At 45.4% G+C, this 25,843-nt stretch overlaps 1 protein-coding gene across 4 annotated transcripts in view; it reads right to left on the bottom strand.

Annotated features, from left to right (window-relative positions):
• Tiam2 (TIAM Rac1 associated GEF 2) overlaps positions 1–25,843 on the bottom strand; it is a 201,320-nt gene that overhangs the window by 64,926 nt on the left and 110,551 nt on the right. For 3 of the 4 annotated variants that reach the window (NM_001427474.1, NM_001427473.1, XM_063282703.1), the window contains 8 exons: positions 24,781–24,953; positions 23,079–23,303; positions 13,999–14,184; positions 11,587–11,733; positions 10,538–10,609; positions 2,360–2,518; positions 886–990; positions 390–468 (listed from right to left, as the gene is read on the bottom strand). In NM_001427474.1, the coding sequence (NP_001414403.1) occupies positions 390–468; positions 886–990; positions 2,360–2,518; positions 10,538–10,609; positions 11,587–11,733; positions 13,999–14,184; positions 23,079–23,303; positions 24,781–24,953 (1,146 nt within the window). The remainder of the gene's footprint in view (positions 1–389; positions 469–885; positions 991–2,359; positions 2,519–10,537; positions 10,610–11,586; positions 11,734–13,998; positions 14,185–23,078; positions 23,304–24,780; positions 24,954–25,843) is intronic. The other variant, XM_039099650.2, reaches the window with a different exon arrangement.

The raw sequence follows: 25,843 nt of genomic DNA, 5'->3' as shown, positions 1-25,843 counted from the left end.
TCACAACAGCTTCTAACTCCAGCCCAAGATGACCAGATGCCCTCTTCTGGCCTCCTTGGGTACTACACAAGTGGCACATAGACACACACACACACACACACACACACACACACACACACACACACACACAGACTCAGAGGAGCCTTGTCCGGCTCCTGGGTGAACCAGTACTACCAGGTACAGTTAACATAGTGTTAGCACTGTCCCCAGCATGTCACACACTTTACCAACTCTTCCACTATTCCCTGAGATTGCCTTGTCCTCTCTCGCAGCATTGACACATAACCACCCCATCCTCCTAAAATAAATAATAATGAAAAGGAGAAAAAGGGACCCAGGGCAAGGTGAGCATCGTCTCCTGGGGACAGGAGAGGACTCCTGACACTCACCAAAGTCAGTCATGTCCCCCGTCTTGGTTAGCTGCACGTCATACACACTGAGTGGGAAGACTTCAATTTCATCATAAACCTAAGAAAGAGGGAATCGGGGGCTTAACACTACACAACCTTGCAGGATTATGTCAACACACTTTTTCACAGGAAAAGTACAATACTGTTCACACATGAGGGTTGTTTACAAATCAAATGCCAAACTTGAACAGTTTGCCCCCAAATTACAGTTCCCCAAAATTAAGAGGCCCTTCGGAGGCCTAGGGAAAGAGCTGGGCTGGTGGCGTGCTGACTTAGCATGTGTGGTCCTGGTCTGACCCCCAGCATCACACAGACTGGCTGTGGTGGTGTACACTTGTATCCCAAACACGGAGGCAGGAGGACCAGAATCTCAAGATCGGCCTCAGGCACACCGAATTTGAGGCCAGCCGGGGCTCTGTGAGGTTGGGCATGGGTGTGGTTGGACAGTCCCTCCTGACCTCGGGCGTCCACTTGCCTGCTCCTGCATGTACTCATACAACGCGGGCACACACCACTCCACACTTTCATCCACCACCTTTCGGAGCTGAAGACCATAGCGAGTGGGTTCCAAGTGCCTCATCTGCAAAGGAAACGATTGGTTACTCGAAGTCTAACTGCTCTGTCCTAAGACCAGCAGCACTCCGGACGGAGGCTCACGACAGACCACTAGCAAAATCCCCGAAAGCAACCGCATATAATTTGTGCAGTCTAAAACTATGGAAAACTGGAATTTAAATGTACAAACAAGAAAAGGAAGGGTCAAAATTCATTGTTAAGGTCTCCTCTAAATAACTTCACCACAAAGTATAAGGTTCACTGCTGGGAAGTGATACATTTTATCACATGACCCATACCTCCCTTCAGACGGCTAGCTTTCTTCGAAATTTCATACTTCAAAGTATTTCCAAAGGAAAAATGTTTAAGTGCAGATATATTTTAATCCCCACCCCTCCCGTGTGTGTATGTGCATGTGTCGGTATGTATGTGTTTATGTGTATGTATGTGTATATATGTGTGTATGTATATGTATATATGTGTGTATGTGTATATATGTATATGTGCATGTGCATATGTGTATATGTATGTATGTGTATATGTGCAAGTGCATATGTGTATATATGTGTGTATATGTATGTGTGTATGTGTGTGTGTGTGTGTGTGTGTGTCTCCTTCTCTTTCCCTCACTTGCATCTTTTCTTTCTTCCCTGCACTTTTAACAAAAAAGTGTTTATCTCAGGCCTGTGCTCCAAACAGGATTTAGCTGACCTTCTGCCTCCAATACCTTTTAACACCCAGAAAGCTTATTACTGTTTCTAATCACCTACACAGATCAACATTGAGGCTTGTCTGAATAAAAGGCTTACATACTGGGCTTGGGTGATACAGTTACGTTTATAAAGATAATTACATATACAAATGTAGGGGACACTAAGCTTCAAGGCCAAGTACAAAAGTGAATTAAAGTACTCTACTGGTGTCTACTGTGAAAGTCAGCAGACTATCCCAGTGTACCTAACTCTTTCAGCTCTACTCTGCCACCTGGTGGTCAGAAAGTGCTAGGCATGCTGGTGCTGAATGGGTTTATCCTATGCTTCCTCTTCAGACTGGAAATCAAGTCCAGTCGAAAGAATGATGAAGTATAACTCAGGAGTGGCCGTAAAGCAACTGTGAGTGTTGAGGAGTTATGGGCTTAATGCACACCAGGCTACCCCATCTCTGTAACGTGGACAGCAGCAGGTGTCAGAATGACGAGACGCAGCTTCAAAGCACACACCTTAACTCAGGGTCCTCATGGGAGCATGGGGTCATGACCTGAGGACACATCCTTCTGAAGGGCGATAGTTAACATAGCTAGAAAATGTTAGTATGTTCCCCCTGTAGAAACTGAATGCAGAGGAATGCAGCCCTCTCTACTCAGAAGTATGGATTTCTACGGCAAAATTGATCACCTTGCATGCCAAAGCCAGAACATCTTCCACCCTGTGCTCTGGCTTGATGATCACAGTGACTCCTTCGTTATCCTGGAAGTGGACATAAGTCTGTACTTCCCACGTGCTGTCTCGGAGAGTGCTGTCTGCTGAGGAGCCATACAGATGCAGGTCATGGACCTGTGCGCGGTGAGAAAATGTAGACAGGGTGGATAAGCAAAAGCAGAAACCACAGGGGGAAAATGGTCCCTTAATGCAAGCAGTTAGTACTGTAAGTTTTGCACATGTCCCACACTGGGCCCTCACACCACTCAGGGGCAGATCTGCCGGTCCTTGGCTCTGCAGATGGAGCTGAAGCCCAGGAAGAGAGACTCCTACTCTCAGTCTCACTGATCGAGTCCTGATGGAGAAGGGCCACTGGGAAATGTATATCCAGTCCTTAGTCCCTCTCTGACTTCCAAAGGGTCTCATCCACAACTGGCCTCTGACTGTCTGTGCCCTAGCTCAGCACTAAACTCAACTCTCCATAAGTGTGATTCTCTTTTCTCCCATTTAAACTTTTAGAATCTAACTCCTTTCGCTATCTTTCTGCTAGGTCAGACACGGCCACTCTGTCGGAAATCATCCCCATGCATACCACCTTCAGGAGCTTTTCCCCAAAACACTTCCCTAAATATCACCATCAAAGCCAGTCACTTCGTGTCAACTTACTCATACTAAGCAACTCAAACATTTCCTCAAGTTAGATCCTTGCCGGAACACCATGGTGCACCTAATTCTAAAGCTGCCATATTATCCAGACAGTAGTATCGCGGGGCAGGGGTGGTGGTGTTTAATTCAGATAGATGTGTTTGTGTATTGCCTTAATCCCAGCAGAGAGACATAGGAAGATCTCTGAGTTTGAAGCCAGATCTCATTTTGGGTCTCAACTACAAAGAAAGTTCTAGGCCAGCCAGAGCTACATAGTGAGATCCTGTCTCAAAACAAGCAAACAAAATTCAACTTGTTCAGGCTCAGTTTACAAGACGCCCTTTCATGAGAGAAGGAGCACACACACACACACACACACACACACACACACACACACACACACGAAGATGTCTTATAGGCCGGAAAGCACGACTCGTAGATTCAGTGTTGTCATGGTGCTACGAACAACTCGAACCTCAAACACTGATGGGTCATCTCACCGTCGACTCCATGCATCTCTTTAAACACAAAGTAAACTGCGCAAAGCCAAACTTGATGTAATAAAGACATTCCGAAGAACAGGCCCGGGCAGAAAAAGGGAAGGACCCATCTCTCCATGTCTTTGGAAACATGAGGCTCGGCTCTGAAGTGGCAGAACTGGGTCTGCAACAGATCTGTCAGGGTCAGCACATTTTCCTAGAAAGATGTTCACAGCCAGAACCAACATCCCCTCACAGGAGAAGAAAGGAGGAGACGCGGCAGATGCCTTAAGCATAGGACAGCAGGCTGGGATACTCTCTCCTAAGGGGGTCTGTCACATGAGTAAAGGCTTCCTTTCTCTGGCTCATTTCTCCTGGGCACTTCTGTCACTTTGACAGTGGTTCTATCCAGCACCAGGTCAGAGTGGGTGCTGGCCTAATTAAGCTGCTTAAGGCTCCACTCTTACTGCATTATTGAAAAATCAAACGGGAGGGCCAGCAGAGGTCACTGTGGAGTAAGGAACATCAAAAAGAAGGCCACAGAAAGGACCAACAGAAACCTATCATAGCAACTCCCTACTGTCCTTCAAGAGGACGAGCTGGGCAAGGGCTCAGGAAATTCAAATCTATGCCATGCTGTGGCTTCCCACCCTTTCTCATCCCTGGCTGTCCATCAGAGGGAGATTTCATCACATAAAACAAATTCCTACCCTGCTACCGATTTACTCACAGCCACTCTCAGGTAGGCACCAGCATTGCCCTCCACTTACCGGGTGAGAAAAATGGGGTGCAGAAGTTCTGAGAAACCTTAAGTGTACATAGCTATCCTTATGGTACAGAAGGGCTCTGACTCCCGAAGTCTGGCTGTGAGTCAGGTCTCTGCACCTTCACATCACCCAAGTGATGGCAGCCAATTAACTTCTCTCCACAATGAACATGACTTGATGGTCCAGATTCCTTTCCCAATGCTACTCCACAAACCGTGCCCTCATTGAACAAACTGTCTCCTCTGTCACTTTGTGCTCCCTGGTCTAGTGTTGGAGTCAGCAGTTAGGGGAACCGCCATCCCAAGTACCTGACAGAGCAGAATTCAACTCACACAGCGCCAGCTCTGGGTCCCCCACATCAAGTGGGCGAGAGAAAAGACAGTGAGGTGTTTGTTTCCCCTTCACAGTCTCCTCCAGCCCTTAACACGGTGTCTCGAGCCCAGAATACACCTGGGTACTGAGGAGATAGATGCTATCACACTCAGCAAAGGTGAAAGGTCAAGACTCCCCATTTGCACCTGGTTCAGCTTTGCTTTTCCAGCGTCAGCTTCTTCCTAGTTCCAACTTTCAGACAGACTAATTGCCAGATTGTTCAAGGAAGGCAAGGCTTGAAGAAGAGAGACATGTGAAAGTATCGAAGGGGTGGAAGAAAGGAAGACAGACATGATCCTGTTATGCTGAGTGCGACTGTGAACCTGTACGGAAGAGCCTTCACCTCCTCCCTCTCCACTGTTTACAGAAGATGCCTACCCAAACCAGGGCCACCAGTGACTCAGAGCCTAAGTGACCTCCTACGATGGCAAATTAGGTGTGCTTTTGCTGTACCGTGTAAGCATGCATGCATGTATGCATGCACACACGTGCACACACGTATTCAAAACATTCAATGAAGTCAGCAAAGTGGGGTGGATTAATTAGAATGGGGGGATGTCTACTTGATGAATGCAGATCTTCTAAGTTATTCTAAGCTTTGCCCTTTGGAGAGAGAGCTACTGTGATGTCCTCATTCAGCATCTAAGCATCTAACCATTAGCATGTCAGTTAGAGTTAGGTGAAATGTTCTCCTATGTCCTTTTCATAAAAGAAAAAAAATCCCCAAACTACACACACACACACACACACACACACACACAGGATATCTAGAAAATTCCTTCGCACACACCCTTCTCAAAGGTGCTTGCACAGGACCCCAATGGAGGAGTTAGGGGAAGGACTGAAGGAGCTGAAGGGGTTTGCAACCCCATAGGAAGAACAACACTATCAACTAACTAGAGCTCCTAGAGCTCCCAGGGACTAAACCACCAACCAAAGAGTACACATGGAGGGACCTACGGCTCCAGCTGCATATGTAGCAGAGGATGGCCTTGTTGGGCATCAGTGGGCAGAGAGGCCTTTGGTCCTGTGAAGGCTCAATGCCCCAGTGTAGGGAATGCTAGGGTGGGGAGGCAGGAGTGGGTGGGTGGGTGTGAGGGTGAGAATCCCCATAGAAGCAGGGGGAAGGGGGAATGACATAGGAAGTTTGCAGAGAAGAAACTAGGAAAGGGGATAACATTTGAAATGTAAATAAATAAAACATCCAATAAAAAATAAAGATAAAAGGACTCGTCCAAGGGTCCACAGTTGGCTCCAACAACTTACTTACCCTGTCCCACTCTAACCTGCCTCCCTCCCGCCAAAAAACCATTTCTAAAGCCTTCAGAATTCTCAGTTCCTGAAGAGCAGAAAGAAAAGAAGAAAGAAGGGTCCGGGTCAAATCTCTTGTCTTGCTACCCGCAGGCAGCCTACTGTCTCAACACTTCCGTCCCCTTAGAGGTGGCCACCACAAATACCAGCTTCACAAGTCACCCCACGAGGAATGGCATTCGGGAAGCGTACTGAAAACCTTCTCCAGTCAGCTTGGACAGAGTCTGAGCACCATGCCTACATGAACACCACAGTTCAGTGACAGCCCACTGTCTAGAGCTGCATGAGAATTATTCCTTGTCCAAAACCCTGGGGAACCTCGGGTCGGGGGTAGTGATGTCTCCTCACAGCCCAACTCCTGCTAGCCATCTAGGAACTGGGAACACCAATGAACTCCAGCCCCAGCCACAACATTCTACCTTAGCAATTGCAAATCAACCAGTAGGGCAACTTCTACACTAGTGAATCATCATCACCACCATCATCACCATCACCACCATCATCATCACCATCACCACCACCATCATCACCACCACCACCACCACCATCATCACCACCACCATCACCACCACCATCACCACCACCACCACCACCACCACCACCATCATCATCACCCCAATGGTCCCAAAACCACATTACTTGCTCAGTATGTCACAGAGAGAGAGAGAGAGAGAGAGAGAGAGAGAGAGAGAGAGAGAGAAGAGAGACAGACAGACAGACAGACAGACAGACAGACAGACAGACACCCTGGGCATTCTCACAGCAGATGCTTTTGGGTAGAATGGCTTATAATTACTGCCTGGATCACTGCAGGGACATGAGTAGCAAAATCACAGTGTCTGTCAAAAAGCGTGGCCCACACCACCCCCGTCGCTGATAAAAGGAGAGTCTATTAGCAAGTGAGATGAGGGGACCGCACAAAAGAAATGATCTGCTCAGGCTTTTCTTGACAGCTCATGTCATGGAGGATGTAGTGTTTACTTCCTTCTTGGGCAGATGCCCAGACACCAGTGGTTAGAAAGGAATAACAAAGACCTGACTGGCCAGCTCTGTGTATGGAGAGAGACAAACACAGATACGGTCTATAGACGCATATGTGCATGTGCTGCGGAAGGTTCCAGACTAGCATTCTATTTAAACACACTGTGCCGTGGTCAACAGTTGGTTGTTTCATTCACATTTTCCATTTGAGAAACCAACACCAGGGTGCCCACCACTCCCACACCCCCCAGTCTGTAGCTAGTAACTAATGTGACAATACTTCATTCACTCGCTGCCACAGAAAGTCAGGACACCCCAGACAGTTTTACAGGAGCAGGCCGAGGCCAGGGGCGGCCAGGGCTGCTGTGGCTTTCTGGGGCAGCTGCCACCCTAACTCAGTGGGGGATTTGTTGACACATCTCCATAACAAACACCTCCCTGCCAAACACTGTCTGAGACGCTTTATTACTCATCAAGGAGGCTCTGAAAAGCTCTCATTTGGGGCTAGCCAAGGTGTCCTTTAAAAAATGCTCCAAGAAGGCTGGCTTTTCTCCAGGGCTAACAGACTTCCAATTAGGGTGACTCACTGCGAGACCCCTACAGGATGTACCAATTATGGTGGGCTATTTAAAAAGGGGTTCAGCTCCTCCCTCACAACGGCCTTTCTGTGTGACTCCAACACGCATAATATACTTACTGTACAAAAACAGATGGTTTGTATGCTACAAATATGCTCTGTGATTAGCACAAGACAACCAGTGAATGATAATTGTTATTATTCAACCAGCCACGAGCAGAATTTTCAGCCAAAGGGGTATTAAAAAAAAAAAAAAAGTCCTCTTTTACTATAAGCTGCAGTTCGATTTGAACCTGGACAGAAAGATGTACCATTAAAGCAGCCAACAGAGACGGAAAGTCTCCTGTATCCCTACACAGGGTTTCATCCTTAAATGGAGAAACAGGCTGGAGAGAAGCCTGGAGAGATGCCTTTGACAGCTTTGGTGGAACCTGGGGATTCAACTAGAATGTGTGGAAACCCGAACCTGATTTAACTAAGCACTGACCTTCATCACCAATGATCATTTTAGCAAATTCTCCTCTCAGTCTGCTGTGAGTCTTAATAATACTTCGATGAGCTCACTCCTTAAACTTTTAAAAGAAGAACTTTCTCTGTTACATAATGTTTAAAGAGAGGCAATCTTAAAACGCTGAGCTTTTATCATAAACCAACACTTCTCAGCCATTAAAGGACTACAGCTAATACAAATTACTAACTAATAAACATTGAGTATCCTAATGTTGACATGAGCTGTGGGCTTAGAATACACAGGAACACTTAGGCTCATGAAAAGCTCTTCAAAAACAACACACACACACACACACACACACACACACACGCAGTCACAGACACATTCATGCACATATACACATACACTTTCACATTCACATACTCATACACTCACACACACTCACACACACAATCATACAAATACACAGCTACACACACTCACACTTGCATACACACTCATATATACACACACATACACTCTCACACATACACATTCACTCTCTCACACTTATACACACACACTCACATGCACACAACACATACACACACTCACATGCATATACTCAGATGCTCATACACACTCACACACACTAACTCACACACACTCACGTACACACACTCATATATACACATACACTCTCACATTTATACACGCATTCACTGTTTCACACATTCTCTCACATACTCTCTCACACGCTCACACACACACACACACTCACACATACTCTCACACTCTAACACACATACTCATATACTCACACACACATACACTCACATGCTCTCACACACACACTCACATATACACACTCACACAAACTCACATATACACACTCACACACATGTCACTCAATAGGATGAGGTGGGTCACAGTAAGAATATAGGAAATCTTGGTGACAATTCAACTACAGGATTATGTAAGCTCTCCAACAACGGTATGATCTGACAGAGGTTTTAAATCAGTTCTGCAAGTACACAGAGGCCATGGGGGCAGGAAGCGGACAGCATTCCTTATAAAACAGTGCTTACTTAGACAGCATCCTTTATAGAAAAGAAAAATTGGATGCAGCGTCTCTATCTACCCATGGCTTGTGAACTTTTGCAAAAAGAGCACAAAACAGGAGATTCATGGTTCAAGCCACCCCCATCCCACAACCTGCTCTTGGCAACCATGGTCCTGGGAGGTTGCAGATGACAAAGCATAATTCCATAGACTCTCCAACTCATTCACACTCATCCTACAACCAGCAGGGTACCTGAGGGCTGAGCTGCCGTGCAGGAGGCACACTAGGAGACTGTACCCAGCTTCACGAGGAGGCAGAACACAAAGACGTCTATACCGAGTATTTTATATCACCAGAGAGTATCCCACTCGCTCCCAAAGTCAGTGTCTAACTTTTTTTTTCAACCTATCAAATATTCCAGTTTATCAAATTATTTCCATTAATGTGTTGGGTAGTTTTGGCCAAGGTGGAGTAGGTTTGTCCATGCTGATCATTGTCAGGCTTCCTTGTTTTAATTTTTATTGTTTTTTTTTTAATTTATGTTGGTGTGAGAGAGTGTGTATGTGTGTGTGCCATTTGTATGCAGGTGCCCATGGAGGTCAGGAGAGAGCGTCAGGGTCTCCTGGCAGTTGTGAGCCTCCGTGTGGGTGCTGGGAACCAAACTCAGACCCACTGTAGGAGCAGCAAACTCTCATAAGTGTTGAACCATCTCTTCAGCCTGTTGAACCATATTATCAGTGCTTTAAAATTATTTTATTATTGTGTATCTGCGAACCACACATGTGCTTGGTGCCCTCAGAGGCCAGAAGAGAACATCAAATTCTCTTGGAATTAGAATTACAGGTGGTTGTTAGCCACCATCTGGTACTAGAAAATGAACTTGGAGCCTGTTGAAGAATCATAGATATTCTTAACTTCTGAACTCCCTCTCTCCAGTCCCACTACTGACCTTTTACCTATGATGAGTATCTCAGATGTCTGTTAGAAATAAAATTAAAGATAAAGCTATCTGGAGAAACTGTCTAATAATAGGAACCACAGCTTTTCGTGAAAGACAGGAGTTTGGAAAAAAGTACAAAATGTAACTATGAGCTTAGCCAAGTAGTGCACCCACTCCTGACCACACTCCTGATCTCAGAAACAGAAGTGACCCTAGAGACCAGAGAAGAACATTGCTCAACCCCACCAAGGATGCCTAGAGAAGCATCTGTGTAAGGGCCTTGGAGGTCATGGAGGAAGCTGTAACTTGATATTCACTGATATTCCAAGGAGGGTCAGGAACTGCTGAGGAACAGGTAAGTCTACAACAAAGATGCAGCTCTGGGGAGGTACTAATTTTAAGGTGGTAATGTCATAAGTTTAAAAGCCTCCAAAACTCTTAGCGTTCAGGGAACACCTCTTAACTTCCTTAGTAGGAACATTTTAATTCTAAACTTGTCTTTTAACATGTCCGTGGGAAGAGCCTAAATCAGCACTCCTCAACTTAGTCAACATAAAACAAGATGGCTGCCCTTTCCCACCATATTTACCTCACTGGAGTTAGTGGAGTTTTGAGGTAGTTGAGTTCCAAGATATCCATGGCTGTGGCTCGAATCAAACATCTGACAGAAAGGAGGAAGAAAAAAGACTAATGAAATGATTCTGCAGTGTTTCTTGGCATCCACACATTTTTAGTTTAAAGATTGAAGTTGTATAACATTTTATTAGATCTCCATTTCACAGTCTGTACTAATAATCAAATGTGACACTTTCCCTCTGCAGAAAAATCTGCTTTCTTTCCTCCTATAGCTTCATACTTACTTTACTGTGATGTTTCACAGTATTCAAATAATCTTGAATTTTCTTGACATTGCTTTTCTTTAAACTAATTATGCATTTCAGAAGATGAGAAACAGAGTTGGCAAAGCCACAAAATCAATCTTCTAACTGTTTTTAATGTGCTTAGAATAAATATTGGAAGACAATATGTTAATAGACATTTGTTTGAAGACAGAAAGACTAGAAATCATTCTTCTTTATTTTTGTAAATCTTATCTTCTAAATTTTGGAGAATACCAACATTAAACATTCAACTAGGAATACCTAAAAAATCAACTTCATTCAGCTGTGTTAGTACTGACTTCATATTTTTTTTTAAATAAAAATGCTCAACCAAATGCTTTTGTTTATCAAGAAATCTTTTGTGGAGAACATTTAGCAGATACACTGAGGCAGACTGTAAGACTCATTTAATTAACTTAACGATTCTTCTAAAAATAAGCAAGTTATCCTGTTATCTATCGCTTTATCATTTTAATTACATGGAGTCATCGTGATTAATGTAAAAACTGACCTTGCCATGGACTATAGTTAATACTACCTATAACCAACAAAGAGCTACTTCTTGTGAGTAAATAAAAATGCAAGTAAAGGGGTTGGGGATTTAGCTCAGTGGTAGAGCGCTTGCCTAGCAAGCGCAAGGCCCTGGGTTCGGTCCCCAGCTCTGAAAAAAAGAAAAGAAAAAAAAAAGTGCAAGTAAAAATGGAGGTATCAAAAAAGTCACCCACACTCTCTGGTTCCTCCCATGTCAAGAACTCACCTGAGTTATAGAAGCTCTCTTCTCCCTCCCTTTTCTTGCTAGAGTGTCCAGACCTTTCAATGAAGAAAATAGGCCTTTCTTGCTTTTTGCTCTCTGGGTAAAGGAAAGTGTTCTTTTCCTGAGAGCAGAATCGTCTCTGGAACATACCTAATGGAAAACACAATTGAAAAGCATCTGAAAGCCCATCAAAGTGTCTACACTGTAGCGACATCAGCCTGGCTGTGTGTTCTGACGGCGTCTGAGTCTGCTACATAGTTCACACACAGAAATCAGCCTCCACAGGGGCCTTACCTAGATAGCACAAGCCAATGTTCAGATGGGCCCATGACAGGCACAGGGTCAGAAAAACCACTCTGAGCTCTTCAAAATGAGCCAGTTCAATGCAAAAAGACAGAAGCAAGTTCAGTCCCTACCCTTGGGGCTCCCAGCACTACAGGCCAAGCAACCATTATTTATGCATTGTATGTATATATGTGTTCCTGTTGTCTGCATGTGCATGGACCCCAAAGGTCAGCTTTGAGGGCCACTCCTCAGGTAGCATCCACCTTGTTTATTCGTTTTCATTTTTTTTCTCCTTTTTATGTGTATATGGTAACTGTGCTTTCATACATGCTGCAAGTTCATATGTGTGGGGAAACAGGTGTGTTTGCAGGAAAGGCCTGAAGTTGACATCAGGAATCCCTCTTCCACTTTGTTCTTTGAGAAGGGAATGTCAATCAAACTCAGAATTCGTTGGCACCACTAACCTGGCTAGCCAACTTGCTCAGCTCTGAGGATCCTGTCTCCACCTTTGAAAGGCTAGAATTACAGGTGGGCAGCCAGGGCCTTCCAGCATTTGCAGGGATACGTATCAGAACACCTTTCTTCTTAATCTAACCACTGAGCTCTTCCCCAGGCGAGAGAGACAGACAGACAGACAGAGAGACAGACAGACAGAGAGACAGAGACAGAGAGAGAAACAGAGAGAGAGACAGAGAGAGAGACAGAGAGAGAGAGACAGAATTTGAGTGTGTATTTATGTATATATGAGTGTGTGTTTGTGTGTGTATGTATTTATATGTGTATGAGTGTGTGTGCATAAGTGTTTCTGTAAGAGTGTGTTTGTGTATGAGTGTGTTTGTGTGTATGTGTGTGTGTTTGTGTGTACATGTGTGTGTGTTTGTGTGTATGTGTGTGTGTTTGTGGGTATGTTTGTGTGTTTGTGTGTGTATGTATTTGTATGTGTATGAGTGTGTGTGTGTATGAGTGTTTGTGTATGAGTGTTTGTGTAAGAGTGTGTTTGTGTGTGTATGAGTGTGTTTGTGTGTATGTGTGTTTATGTGTATGTGTGTGTGTTTGTGTGTATGTGTGTGTGTTGATGTGTATGTGTCTGTGTTTGTGTATATGTGTATATGTGTGTGAGTGACTCCCTAGTCCTCCATAATTTTTTTCTTTTATTTTTTTCCTTCTGTTTTTGGAGAGAGGTTCTTATTTACTTTCCAAGTACAGGTTCTAGGGATGAAACCCAGGTCTTCACACTTACAAGGAAACCACTTTATTCATTGAACTATCACCCCAACCCCAAGTTAAACAACATTTAATCCATCTTTTTTTCTTCTTTACCCACTAAGACTTCAGGGACCCTGTAGGTTGGTGTCATTATGCAGGTGAAGGCAGGTACAGGATAGAACAAGGCCTGTCATTGGATGAGAAGGAAGGATGGGTGGGAGAAAAGTTTTAGAGAAGAGAAGAGACCAGAGTGGAGGGAGGTGGGGGGCAGCCGAGAGAACATGGCAGCAGATGTTAAGGTTTCTCTCTACACATCTACGAGTTGTTATGACTAATCTTAAGGGATGGATGGGCTTTGTATGTCTAGATGAGAAAATTATATTTTATCAATTGGATCAGAGATTATTGTGTTGTGTGTTCTTTCATGTGGTGATTTAATTGAATTCAAGAGAGTATGTGGTGACTGGACACACTGGGCCACCTTGGAATTGGGATGTATGTGTCTGGCATGGTGGCAACCTGCCTTGGGAACTAGATGGGTAGAGAGATTGTTGCCAGGCTCAGGGAGTAGCCATTGGCAGTCTGATATGGGATGGAGCCTAGCAGATGAGATGCTTTGTTGACTGAGATGAAAATACCCCATAGTTGCCATGTGGCCCTACGGTGCTGGCACTAGTGTGGGGAAAGAAGAAACTTTTATTAATTTTACTGGAACAGACCCCCACCTTCCCATGTACGAGGAGGGATAGACCGGCAGATAAGAATATGAAGTAACTAACAGCCAGACTCCTAGAGTAAGCATCTGCTGGTCCCCAGTACCTAGCCTCTGGTGACCCTGTCAGTTACTAGGTTAACTTCCAGCAGAGGAATTAGCCAGCCACGGAGAGGTGCAAGCCACTGACCCAGCCCTCCCCAGGAACTTACCAGAGCATGGAAAGATGAAACAGACAGGACGCCCAGTCTGCCAAGAGCCAGCTTGGAGGGGCGGCTGGTGGCTGCAAGGAGACTCTTGGGGTTTGGTAACTCCCCACCTTGTAAGCTTGCCAAATAGCAGCGCATGCGGAACAGGTCCATGTGGAATTTTTCCAGGTTCTGCTCCCATTGCCGGATCTTAAACAGCAAGAAGAGAGGTGACTTAGACCTCAGCTACAACAAGTCTGTGTGGCTCAAACTGCGAACGTAATTCCTCACACAGCCCTCAAGAACAAAATTACTAGCAGCTGGAGTTGTATGGTTTCAATCTGCCGTTCCCCACATCTAATACCCTCCCTACCAGAACTTGCTAGGTCACGGTCCTACGCATACAGACACTCGGATACACTTCAGGATATCATCAGGATAGCCAAGATCAAAGGGTGGGTGTGGGGTCCCAGTAGAGTGACATGTCAAAATGTGTAATAGTTATAGAGCAACAATGATGACTTGCCATGGGATGTAAAGTGAAACACATGCCTCCCCTGTTACATATCTCTTCTTATTTATACCCCCAGATCCTCTCCTGGGGGGTCACAACCCCTTGGGGGTCACATGTCAGATACCCTGCATATCAGACATTTACCTTACGATTCCTAGCAGTAACAGAATTACAGTTATGAAGTAGCAATGAAACGCTATTATGGTTGTGAGTCACCCCAAGGTAAGGAACTGTATTAAAGGGTCAATAGCATCAGGGAGGTTGAGAAGCACCCAGTAGATGAGCTGCACACAGACAAAGACAGCATGTGTGGTGGCAGGGACCTGACGTTCCAAAACAATGACAAGCAAGTGCTCTTCAGAGACAGGACAGACATTTAGCACTCGCTGCTATTCAGTGTCTGTGAGAATAACAACCACCTGTACATCTGAAAATGATTAAAGCAGCTACAGCTATTCATGCAACAGAAGCTGCCATGTATTTCTTCACAACAAGGAGCCATGAGCTGGCAAAGAAATGCCATCAAATGCTCTGACTAGGGACCGCTCTCCTGTCTTCCCAGCACATCACAACCACAAGTTTAAATAAAATGTGACCTCTACTTGCATGCAGATCAACAGGCAGAGCAAGGCACAGGGGATTTGATAACATGATGTTTAGAGTAGGGCAGGAGGCTGGCATTCCACAGGCCCTGGTGGCCACCTCCATATGGCCTATTGTGACCACTGGGCACTGGACTCTATCAAAGGTGACAGATTTCCTCAGCACCAATGGCATCTCCTATGTTATTTAGCATCCATGGAGAATCAGACAAAACCCCCCACGTCAGTCATCCATTCTGAATAAACAAGCATTAGAAAGAGTTGCAGCATTGAACACCGGCCCCTATCCAGTCTTTGTCAAAAATTAAAAGTTAGGGGTATTCTCCAGACTTCTTCTAAGTTCTCTATATTCTCCTCTTACAAGTTCAACATGAAACGTTCTGTATGAAACAAAGGCAATCCAAGTTCTGGGGGAGTAGCTCAGTTCTGGGGGTGTAGCTGTTTTGGGGTATAGCTCAGTTCTGGGGTAACAGCTCAGTTCTAGGGGTGAAGCTCAGTTCTAGGGTTGCAGCTTAGTGGGTAGAGCGCTTGCTTTCTCACATTCCAAAAGCCCTGAGCTAGATAGAAGGCATAGGCAAGATCAGCCATTTAAGGTCATCTTCACTACTTAGTATCTTCCCCAGGCGAGAGAGACAAACAGACAGACAGAGAGACAGACAGACAGACAGAGAGACAGAGACAGAGAGAGAGAGAGACAGAGAGAGAGACAGAGAGAGAGACAGAGAGAGACAGAGAGACAGAATTTGAGTGTGTATTTATGTATATATGAGTGTGTGTTTGTGTGTGTATGTATTTATATGTGTATGAGTGTGTGTGCATAAGTGTTTCTGTAAGAGTGTGTTTGTGTATGAGTGTGTTTGTGTGTATGTGTGTGTGTTTGTGTGTACATGTGTGTGTGTTTGTGTGTATGTGTGTGTGTTTGTGGGTATGTTTGTGTGTTTGTGTGTGTATGTATTTGTATGTGTATGAGTGTGTGTGTATGAGTGTTTGTGTATGAGTGTTTGTGTAAGAGTGTGTTTGTGTGTGTATGAGTGTGTTTGTGTGTATGTGTGTTTATGTGTATGTGTGTGTGTTTGTGTGTATGTGTGTGTGTTGATGTGTATGTGTCTGTGTTTGTGTATATGTGTGTGAGTGTGTGTGTGTGTGAGTGTGTGAGTGTGTGTGTGTGTGTGTGTGTATGAGTTCTATGCTGCACCAGTGGAAGTCAGAGATAACTTTTAGAAGCTGGTTGTTTTCTTCCACCTCCACATGGGTACCAGAGATCAAACTCAAGGTCACTAGGCTACATCTATTAAAGCCATATCGCCAGTCCCACCCAGAGGGAAATGTTTAATGATGAAATCCCACAGGAAGCTCCAGGTCTAAGCACTGACACAGACTCAGCGAGGAGTTTCCCCTTTATTGGTAACATAGCTGTGTGTTCAGTGAATGAGCTCCAAGATGTTCTGGAGAGCTGTAAATTGACGGGATGGGGAGGATATGAAACCGGATGATAAAAATCATGATGACGCAAAAGAGCACGCCATGTATTCAAAGAAAGACGGCAGCATTCCTGCAGCACTCAACCCTCTTAGGAAAGTATTTTCTCTCATTTACTCATTCAATCATAACATTTGGCCTGATCGTCTGGTACTAGGTTTGGCCTAAAAGAGAGTTTACTTTTTCCTTTTTGGTGGAATGACTTTTCAAAACACCCACCCCGTACTTTGCCAACACCGAGACCTACGTTCACTGAGGATCCCAACCAGGGACCACGGTCTACTATAGTTGACTAGAGGCTAGAACAGCAGCAAGTCATGACTCAGTAGCCAGTTAGCTTTGCTTTGCTTCCTTGAAGATAAAAGTCAGTAAATTTATAGCCAATAAATTTTCCTTCAAATCAAACCGGAAACCCCAAGTTACTGGAGCCAGGGAACCAAGGATTTATTACTCATCCCTACTACGTCATGTATGCCACATTTAGTCAACAAGCAAAGCATCGTGTCCCTTACTGAAGTCCCACGGAGCGGTAGCTGGGCACTCGAGAGCAGATTTGGGTTTGTTCCCGGTTCTGCCACTTACCAGCTGTGAGCCATCAGAAACGTCACCCACCTAAAGGTCTGTTCCTTCATCCCTCAGCCTGCCCATCCCTACTGGGTAGAGGGATCCCAAAGCCAAATACGACCACGGCTTGCAAAGGACTCTGAGAATACTGAAGCAGAAAGGAATAGAAGAGAGGCAGGCATGGAGGGAGAAAGGAAGGGAAGAGACAGACCCAGAGAAGAGTTGGATTTTTCTACAAATGAGGAATAAAGACTCCTGACTCCTGAAAGGGGCCAGTTAATGCTGATTTTCAACTTGGCAGCATCTAGACTCTCCCGGAAGACATGCTCTGAAGACAGCTTTGAGGGATTACCCAGATGAGAATAACTGAGGCAGGAAGACCCATCCTAAATGTGGGAGGCGCCATTCCACAGGCTGAGCACGGGAAGGGAAAGTACTGAGAACATCACACAGATGTGTAATCACTCACCACATCCAGAAAATAACCAAAGATGTGAGAAATGGGGAGCTGTGCTCTGCAGCAGGGGTGAGCAGAGTCACAAGAGATGATTGGAAAGCAGCTTGCTAAGACAGAACCAAGAGCCATGCGGCATCCAGGACAGAACCTGTGTGAGCAGAGTCAGGGGCACTCTTGGAGGAAGTAGCCCACAGGCCTTCCTGAGAAATGAGATGTGTGGAGCAGACCAGGTGACAGGAGGTAGCATGCAGAGTCCTCTCTGCCCATAAGTCCCCAGAAAGCGTAGGAGTTGGGAAGCAGTCTAAGAGAAAATAGCCAAGTGGGGTTCTGGGTGGAGGGCAGAGTGGACAGTGGTTCGTCTTCGATGCCGTGGGAATGCCGAAGGGCTTTGAAATCAGGAAACCTCAGGACCAGATGTGTTGGTTACCTGTGAACAATGTTGGCTGTGTGAAAATGTCACCCCCGCCCAGGACACCTTTCTCTGCCCCTCATCTGGTTAAAGCCTCCTTTCTAAGAAGTGATTCAGAGGGTCCCTCCTCCAGAAGTCTCCCAAGCATGCACAGGACATCAAATCTCTTGCTGTTTTGCCTCACGCCATGAAACTATAGCTCTAGCATCATCCTCTTGTGCTGAGACTACAGGCCCAGTCCTGTCACACTTGCAGTGGGAGGGCGCTCTGAGGACAGGGCGTCTCCCAGTCTGCATACATGCCTAGCCTAGAGTGGGTACCACATAAAAGCTTAATGAATTAGGCCTCATTTATTCTATTGCCCAACATACTTCCACCATCTCCCCACTGACCACTAAAGAAAGCCCATATCTGCACATTACACCTCTGCCAACCAGCCTTGTCCCCAAACCCCTCCCACAACTCTTCTCCATTCTCCTCCACAAATAGCCCCTCCCCCGACACACATCATGTCACTCTTCAAAGGCTGCGTGCACACTGCCCCTTCGTCATGGTTGCCAAATATCTAAACATAATGCATCCTTCTTTATCGTCTTAAACCTTTAAGTAAATATATAAATGGATGCCCAGGCTGGGGTGACGGATGTGGTCCCACTGGGGATGGGGGGAGGGGGCAGAGCAGTCTTGGTAGCATAACTGTACTCCCCTTTCCAGTCCACTCTTCAATGGGCAGAGCCCTGGTCCCTGAAAAGGGCCCACAATGAGCCAGGCTGGGGTGGGGTAGCAAAGCCACCTAGGAGGATGCCAAGACTGCCTAAGGCTAGTGAAGCTTTTGTCCTCATTTACTTGTTTGAAATAATAAACGGAAAGGAAAATAAAGTACTAACTGGACTTAATTTACAATGTTTCCTCCCTCGAGACTTCAAAGGCACTCCCCATGCGGACACACAGAGGGGTCTGGTGCGTATTGGACACGCTCAAATGAATGTTGCATCATCTGCCCCACAAAATAGCCCGGAGGCCAGAGGCCAGGACTGTAACATGGTTTATTTTAAGCAAAGCGTGTGACCTCCTCAGCAGCTGAAACACAGCCATTGTTGCCATGACAATGCCTAATTAGAAAGGGAGGTTGATGACCATTTTCTCCACCCACCGACTTCAAAGAGATCCTGTTCCAGAGACGTTATCTATCTTGCATGATGTCATCCACACCATAGGATCTGGTATTATGTGGCTAGATCGGAAGTTTCTGGAGTCTCTGGGACAAAAATGCTACATGAACACAAGTACACAGCCCAGCTGCGACTTCTAAATGGCAGTGAGCTAGAGCCCTCCTTCACAAGGGGAGCTCGTCAGTGGGCAGTGTTCAGAACACGTGAAAGAGACACACAGGAGCTGGCGCCTCCTGGGTCCAAGCCTGCGGGTAACTGTGTATTGGCACAGTATGTTCCTAGGTGGAGACTTAAAAGCAGTCGTAAGCCTAGGAGAGGAAGACCTGGAGAAACATGTCCTAAGGTTAACACATGAATCGAGGCAGTGAACAGAAGACTAGAGTCTCCTACACCACAGTATGTGTGAGAGACACAGCACGTTGGAGAAGAGTACAGTCCACAGACAGGGCAGGAAGTGGGTGCGGTGAAGACATCAAGGTACACACCTCTTCCAGCTGAGCACTCTCTCTGGCCTGCTGTCATTCTTGAGTGTTTCCCTGCTCCTAATAAACTGTATTTCTATCCCTATACGTATTTGCTGGGACCTACTCTTTGTTCTGAGTGAGAACCTGGAAAACCCTAACAGGTGCCCTCTGGCCATCAATCCATGCCCGGAGCACACGTGCTTTTCTTAGGTTTTAGGTCTATCAAATGAGAGCAAATGGGTCTCTTTACAACGTCCTAACAGTTGAATTAGGAAGAGTGAGCCCAGTGGATGTAACTCCTGTTACCCAAGGCAGGACCCTTTGAGGAACGGTAACTACATTATGGCCTTTAAAAAATTTTTTCCGACATGGTAACATGACATTAAAGCAAGATTTCTGAAGCTTAACTCAAAGAGTTTCTTCCCAGGAACCCAAAGAGCACTGTGGGGTAAGGGGTGGAGGAGGATTAAGGAAGCAGGGAGAGATTAGGGCTGGGAGCAGGGGTAAGCTAAAACCAGAGTAAAAAGCTGATAGTATCAGAAAGATTTACTCAAGATGGATAATATGACTCTGTCAAGGAGTGGACAGTGGGCCTCGAAGGATGCACTCTGTACCTTTGCATGAGCTACCCAAATGCTCTACTCTTAAGCTACAACAGCATCATGACTTCGTGTCTTTGTGACAAGGTCTAGCTAAGTTGCCCAGAGCAACCAGTCATTTGCAATGTAGTCTTGGCTGACTTCAATTTATAATCTTGCTTCCTTACACTTCCAAGTGCCTGGGACCACAGGCCTATAGCACCAGGCTTCACTGATCTCAATTTGTTAAAAGAACTCCTCTTTAGTCTACCTAACCATCTAAGACTCTAAGATTCGTATAAACGGTTATGTAGTTGCAAACCCTGCCCATCAGAGACCAGACACCTTCTAGCATTCATTCACAGACTACTGACACTGCAAAAGAATATGCGGAGTGTGTATATATGTGAGTGTGTCTGTGTAGTGTGTGTATGTATATATGTGAGTGTGTCACTGTGTAAGTGTGTAATGTATGTGTGGGTATGTCTATGTGTATGTATGTGTGTGTGAAAGTGTGTGTCTGTGTATATATGTGTGTGAGTATGTAACTATGAGTATGTGTCTGTGTGCCAGTATGTGCACATGTGTTTGTATATGAGAATACGTGTGTCGGTGTGTGTCAGTGTGTATATGTGAGTCTGTGTGTGCTGAATGTACTTACAGCGAGACCTCTGCCATCTTAATGTTTTTGTTTTATGTATAAAAAATTTTTCCTACATGTCTACATGTCTGTGTATCACACACATGCAGTGCCCACAGAGGACAAGAGGAGGGTATCAGGTCCCCTAAAACTAGAGTTACAGATATTGTGAGTTGCCAAGTGGGAGCTGGGAATTAAACCCGGACTCTATGGAAGAAGCAGACAGTGCTCTCAACCACCGATCCATCTCTTTAGCCAAATTTAACTGTTTAAAAAAGCATTTGTTTAGGACTCTCTGGCCACAAAGAGGCACATACATACATACAGACAAGCAGACAGACAGACAGACAGACAGACAGAGAGACAATCACACACACACACACACGGGAGGCGGAGGTGGGGTGGGGAGAGAGAACCAGAATCCTCTCAATGTTGCCAAATATTCCTTCTCTCCTTACGTGTAAGGATCAGAACTCTCTAAACTGGGCATCCCTCTTCCAGAGCAATAACACCTAGTCCTGAAGCTCAGCTTAAGAAAACAGAAGGAGCTAACACCATACTTTTCCCCAACACAGATCGTATGAGACTTATGGACTCAGTGACTCTGAACTTCACAAACCATACTAGCCATGCTGTGGCTGTGTACCCAGGACTAAGGCAGGATGAAGAGCATACACCATGCCAGGGTAGCTTTCATCCCTCCAGCTCCCACTCACAGCAGCCCCTAGACAAAGTCACACCCTGCACACCACAGATAACTATTGGACAAAGTATGTGGGGAGTGTGTGTGTGTGTGTGTGTGAGTGCATGTAAGAGTGTGTGAGAGTGTGAATGTGTGAGTCTCTGTGTATGTGTGTCTGTATGTGAATGAGTGACAGTGTGAGTGTGTGTCTCCACGTATATGTGTCAGTGTGTGTATGTGAGAGTTCAGAGAAGCTGAAGGATTAAGGACAGATTCTGGACCAAATCAGTGTTCAAAAGCTGTGTGTGCTCAAGAGGCCTTGCATGAAACTATGGAAAGCAAGAAAAAATGAAAACAAATTATCAAGCAAATTATTAGCCTAAGAAGAGCCCTAAAACACAGGGTATTTACACCCTGTGATACTGTAGATTTAGTTATTGATCAAATATGCCAAGACAATTGAATAACTTGGTTTACAGGCCCTCATTTATCGCATACTCCAACTAGGGCCCAGATCCTAATGCTTTTACTACTAAATCCGCCCATGATGTCACAGTTCTTGTGATGTAAGGTTCCTCCTGTGGACACTGCTGAAAGGAGATCTAGCCTTCAACACATGTGGAGGTATTCAAAATCTAACTCACAGCCAGAGGATAAAATAAGCCCAACTAAGCATTATCGTCAAGATCAAAATGGCTCGAATTGTGTGTCTTCCCCAGTCTCCATGTCAGGGTCCTGATTCCCAAGGTGACAGAATTGGGGAATGGTGCTTTCTGGGAGGTGAGTCGTCTCTTGTTGCTAAGCACTGGTGAGTAAGTATGCACTCATAAAGAGAACACAGAGAATTCCTCTGCTGTTTCCACCAAAGACAGCCAAGCAAGACAACACCATCTAGACCCAAGGAAGTGGGCCTTATCCGGCATGGACTCTGCCCATGGCTTGATGGAGGACTTTCAGATTCCAGATGCATGAACAATAACTTTCTATTGTTCAAAAACCACTTTGTTTATGGAGTTTGTTATGGTGTACCTGCCGGGATCCCAGCTAAGTGTCACATACTTATCATACATACAATTTAGCACTACTATGCTAGTGTGCACAAGAGCCCCAAGCCACCTTTCCTGCTACTTCTACCCTAAACCAAATGGCCCCTGCCCTCCTCCCACCTGGAAACCCTTCCCCTGCATAACTCATCTTCTTCCAGCAGCTCATCTTCACCATTCCCTCTTTCCCAGCCCAACCTCAACCCTGTGGCCTCTCAGAGCATTTGAAGACTACACCAGCTCCCACCTAATCTACCACTCTAGAAGGGTCTTACCGTCATGCTTACCAGACGTGCTTTCTAACCAGATTATACAGTTCCTAGAAATAAGATTCCCATTTCATAGTTATTTTCGCACGTTCAAATCAGACGCATCTCTGAGAAACATCAGTATGTGCAGATTGGAGAATATTAGTCACGGGGAGAAGAATTGAGAGGGGAGAAGATGACTCACATGGGGGCACAGTAGGAGGCTACCAGAGCACACGCAATCAACGGTACCTGGTTTTCGATGGCCTTCCTGTTCTTGGGGTCGCTCACCACAGACAGCTGCAGCTCTGCCATCTTCTTCATCTTGCTGTCCATGTCTATCTTCTGAAGCAGGCCTCTGGTCTGGCTCTTCAGCAGCCGCACCGTGTCTTCTTTCCCATGCTTCTTTGCAAAGAGGGATGCGCACGCCGAGTGTATGGCAGTGATCCAGTTTTCCAGATCCGTCTGGCTAGTGGCCTAAACATGGGATGGGGGAACTGTTTGAGATTATTTGAACTGAAAAGTTCTCTCCAAAGTGGAAGAGTAAGTGTTGATGTGTCAAACCCAAGGGGTCTCTTCACAAAAGCAAAAAACAAAAAACAAAATAAAAATGTTAAATTTCCCAAATGTAAACACCCAGCTCAGGTTCAAGCGTCTATGCTGGCTGGTTCTAACTTCTAGCTTGGTACAGCCTAGGATCTCCCAGCACAGCTCTCTGTGAGGCACTGTGTAGGTTAATATGGCCTGTGGGCATGTCTATGAGACAGTCTTGACTGCTTTGATATGAAAAGGCCAGGCTGAAAGTGGGAGCTCCATTCCCTGGCTTTGTGTCGTGGACTGTTTAAGAGCAGAGAAAGAGAGCTGAACACTAACTGCGTGTGCATTTGTTTCTTTCTTGGCCCTAGACTGTGACTATGATATGATTAGCCATCTTAACCCCTCCCCCCAATACTGCAACTTCCCCACAGTGATGGATTGTGACATAGAATCATGAACTAAAGAAAATAAATCTTTTTTAGGTTGATTTTTGTCTGGGTGTTTCATCTCAGAAAAGTAAAGTGGAAACCTCAGTGTGGCCATCAGAAAGACAAGGAACAAAAACAGCCCACAGTTAGTGACCGAAAACAAGGGTCTATCCACTCACAGTGACACTATGTCATACATATTATAGTCATGCTAAAAAGCAATCCTGTGCACACTTTTGGTTGTTGTCTAGTCTTTCAACATACAGTCTCTCTGAATAGATGAGGCTATGCTGGAGCTCACTATGTAGCCTAGGAGAATCTTAACCTCACGGTCACTCTCCTGCCTCAGCCTCCCAAGGTCTAGGATTACCAGTGTGAGTTACCCCATGCTTGGCTTTTGTGTACCCTTCAAAGTCCAAAGTGTCAGGAAGACCCAGGCCTGAGCAATGGTGGCAAAAGTCAATGAGTCTGCGGGACTCAACCCCATGCTAGGCATCTCTACTGAATTCCTGGACATCCTCATGGCAGACATCCTGGGAATTGCTGTCCAAAGGCAGCTGCCCAGGAGGCTCTAGTGACCTGGAAAGCTTCTTTGACATTAACTAGGGATACCCAGGAACAGCTGAAGCTTCCCTGGCCATAGACTTTTTTTTTTAAACAGATCTCTGTTCTGGAACTCCCAGACATTACTCTAAGTCATGTGTCACCCAGAGCACAGATCACAATGTTTTCTTTGTCCTGGCATGGCATGGATATGAAAGGCAGTAGCCTTAGACTTCACAAGCACCGGACAAATGCCTGTTATAGAAATGGCCATGATCCTGGCACTGGTGGGTATGAGAAGCTACAGTCTCCTGCCCACACCCTAATCCCAAAGCTTAATGGAGCATTGGCTGGTCAATGTTTTTGTGCTTAATTCTGTTCAGTCTCATCTTAGTCATTCAGGCACTATCACCTCACCCCTCCAATCTGCAGAGCAGCAGTGGTACCTGGAAAAGGTAGACATCTCCATAGGAGTTACTCAGGCAGAACACGTGCTCCTTCTTGGGATGCTCTGGGACAGACTGCACAATGCTGTCCTCTGCAAAGAGGGCACACCGTGGGGCGCTATTCTGGTCTGTGGAATTCTTTCCGTAGGTCTCATAAAACATCAGAGTACAGCCTAGAAAAGACAAAAGCAGAATGATGTCCCTGCCACACGACCAGAGAGTGTAGAAAAGGTGTGACAGATAAATGACACAATACCAAAATGTCCCCAGACGTCTGCAAGAGTCTAGTATTTAAACAAGGAAACCCTGGCATGTACAACATGCCTAGCTAAAATCTCAGGAGCAGAACCAAAACTAGATAATGTGATCAGCATGGTTTCACTGATCAATAACAATTCAGTGTACTGACTCCCCGGGTCCTCTCTCCACACAGCAGTCCTACAAGATTGTCAAAGTGACATACTCCCATCTACCAATGAGAAATCGAGGGTGGATCACGTGTGTCATCTCCAGGCGAGATGACAGTGGAGCACACATTTGAACCTCGGACCTTGAACCTCAGCATCCTCCACTTCAAGAAAGTGACTGTGCTCTCACGAGTGTGTTTAGTAAATGTGCTAGGCTGAAAATAGCCCCATGTGTGCTAGCTACGCTTGCACTTTGTGGTCCAGGAAACTGGAAATATCTACTGAACTTGGCCACTGATAAGAAAATATCAAGTGGACCCTTCAGACGTATACCGAATGACGTCACATATCTCACAAGCTAGAAAGTTAACTATGACTCGATTCTAAGCATTACTCTAAAAATGTCAGTACCTGTGATTTTAATGTTTTATTCTCCTTGGTAGGATAATAAAGAATTACAGGTCAAAGAGTCAGCCTCAGTTTTATAACGAGACATAAATATTAAGCCAACCATTGCTTCTAGGAAGCACAGGAGTATGTTTTCTAGTATAAGGCTACTTCAATCCAAGAAAAGTGTGTGTGTGCATGCATTCACATATGACACTTGCATGGGAAGGTCAGAGGTCAACTTTGTGTCTTAAGGCACTCCCCACATT

Source organism: Rattus norvegicus, chromosome 1, assembly GCF_036323735.1.
Source record: "Rattus norvegicus strain BN/NHsdMcwi chromosome 1, GRCr8, whole genome shotgun sequence".
NCBI classification, from domain to species: domain Eukaryota; kingdom Metazoa; phylum Chordata; class Mammalia; order Rodentia; family Muridae; genus Rattus; species Rattus norvegicus.
This window is presented reverse-complemented; position numbering and strand designations above follow the sequence as displayed.